Source organism: Neopelma chrysocephalum, unplaced genomic scaffold (assembly GCF_003984885.1).
Source record: "Neopelma chrysocephalum unplaced genomic scaffold, ASM398488v2 Primary Assembly neopelma1_91252, whole genome shotgun sequence".
In the NCBI taxonomy this organism is placed as follows: Eukaryota; Metazoa; Chordata; class Aves; order Passeriformes; family Pipridae; genus Neopelma; species Neopelma chrysocephalum.
This window is the reverse complement of record NW_020920035.1, coordinates 1-400: the sequence shown is the minus strand read 5'-3', so window position 1 is coordinate 400 and position 400 is coordinate 1. Positions and strand designations below refer to the sequence as shown.

Genomic DNA, 400 nt, shown 5'->3' with positions numbered 1-400 from the left:
GAATTCGCCGGGAGTTCTGCAGGTGGCTTTGGGGAGGTTTGTGGTGCCGGGGGGAGGGTTTGGGGGGACAGGGGAAGCTCGGGGGGGATTTTGGGGTGCCCGGGGGGGGTGTGGGGGTGCCCGTGGCCGGGGAGGGGGGCTCAGAGGAAGGCGTCACACCACTCCCTCAGGCAGCCCGAGCAGTCCCGGCTCTGTTTGGCGTTGGCTCCGCACGTTTCCTTCAGCCACTCCCGGAACAGCTCCTCGTCCTTACGGAGCACCAGGAACTGCCCCAGCACCACGTAGGCCTGGGAAGGGACAGGGGTGTCACCAGGGGGGTCACCAGGGGACAGGGGACACCCCCAGGGGTCACTGACACCTCCCCCAGTGTCCCCAAGGGGCTCCTTTCCCACCCCATTCC

The 400-nt window shown here is 68.0% G+C and overlaps 1 protein-coding gene across 1 annotated transcript; it reads right to left on the bottom strand.

Annotated features, from left to right (window-relative positions):
* Nucleotides 1-6: 6 nt before the first annotated feature.
* On the bottom strand, nt 7-386 carry LOC113979975 (barrier-to-autointegration factor-like; the record flags this gene model as incomplete). Its single annotated transcript, XM_027707250.1, has 1 exon — nt 7-386. A coding segment is annotated over one exon (246 nt), but the record flags the coding sequence as incomplete, so codon positions are not given.
* Nucleotides 387-400: the final 14 nt, after the last annotated feature.